The sequence below is a fragment of the Parus major genome, unplaced genomic scaffold (genome assembly GCF_001522545.3).
Source record: "Parus major isolate Abel unplaced genomic scaffold, Parus_major1.1 Scaffold549, whole genome shotgun sequence".
NCBI lineage: Eukaryota > Metazoa > Chordata > Aves > Passeriformes > Paridae > Parus > Parus major.
This window is the reverse complement of record NW_015379437.1, coordinates 1-411: the sequence shown is the minus strand read 5'-3', so window position 1 is coordinate 411 and position 411 is coordinate 1. Positions and strand designations below refer to the sequence as shown.

The window sequence follows — 411 nt, the reverse complement described above, 5'->3', positions numbered from 1 at the left end:
TCCCTCTCCCCACCATTCCCTCCCAATTTGGGGGTCCCTCTCCCCACCCTTCTCCCCATTTTGGGGGTCCCTCTCCCCACCCTCTCCCCCAATTTGGGGGTCCCACTCACCCCCCGGTGCCTCGAAGTCGAACTCGAGCTCCTTCTGCAGGGCCAGCGCCTCGTGCCGCAGCTCCGTGGGCAGCAGCCGATTCTCTGGGGTGGGGAGAGAAACGGGGGGCTCGGACAGGACCCCCCAACCCAGTACCCCACCCCTAAATACAGCCCCCAGCCCCAAATAAACCCCTGGGCCTGCAGCACCGCCAGGCTCCCCTCTTAAAAACCCCAAATAACTCCCCAAAACCCCTTAAACTCCTCTCCACCCCTCCTCAACTCCTCCAGATCTCCTCTGCTGCCCCCAGCCCCATTTCCA

General features: G+C 63.3%; 1 protein-coding gene across 1 annotated transcript in view; it reads right to left on the bottom strand.

The window, feature by feature from the left end:
- The window catches only part of LOC107199281 (IMP U3 small nucleolar ribonucleoprotein 4), a gene marked incomplete at its 5' end in the record, with an annotated part of 7,499 nt that extends 7,155 nt beyond the window's left edge, over positions 1-344 (bottom strand). Inside the window, one exon of the mRNA XM_015616614.3 lies at positions 81-344. Coding sequence (XP_015472100.2) covers positions 81-344 — 264 coding nt within the window. The remainder of the gene's footprint in view (positions 1-80) is intronic.
- Positions 345-411: the final 67 nt, after the last annotated feature.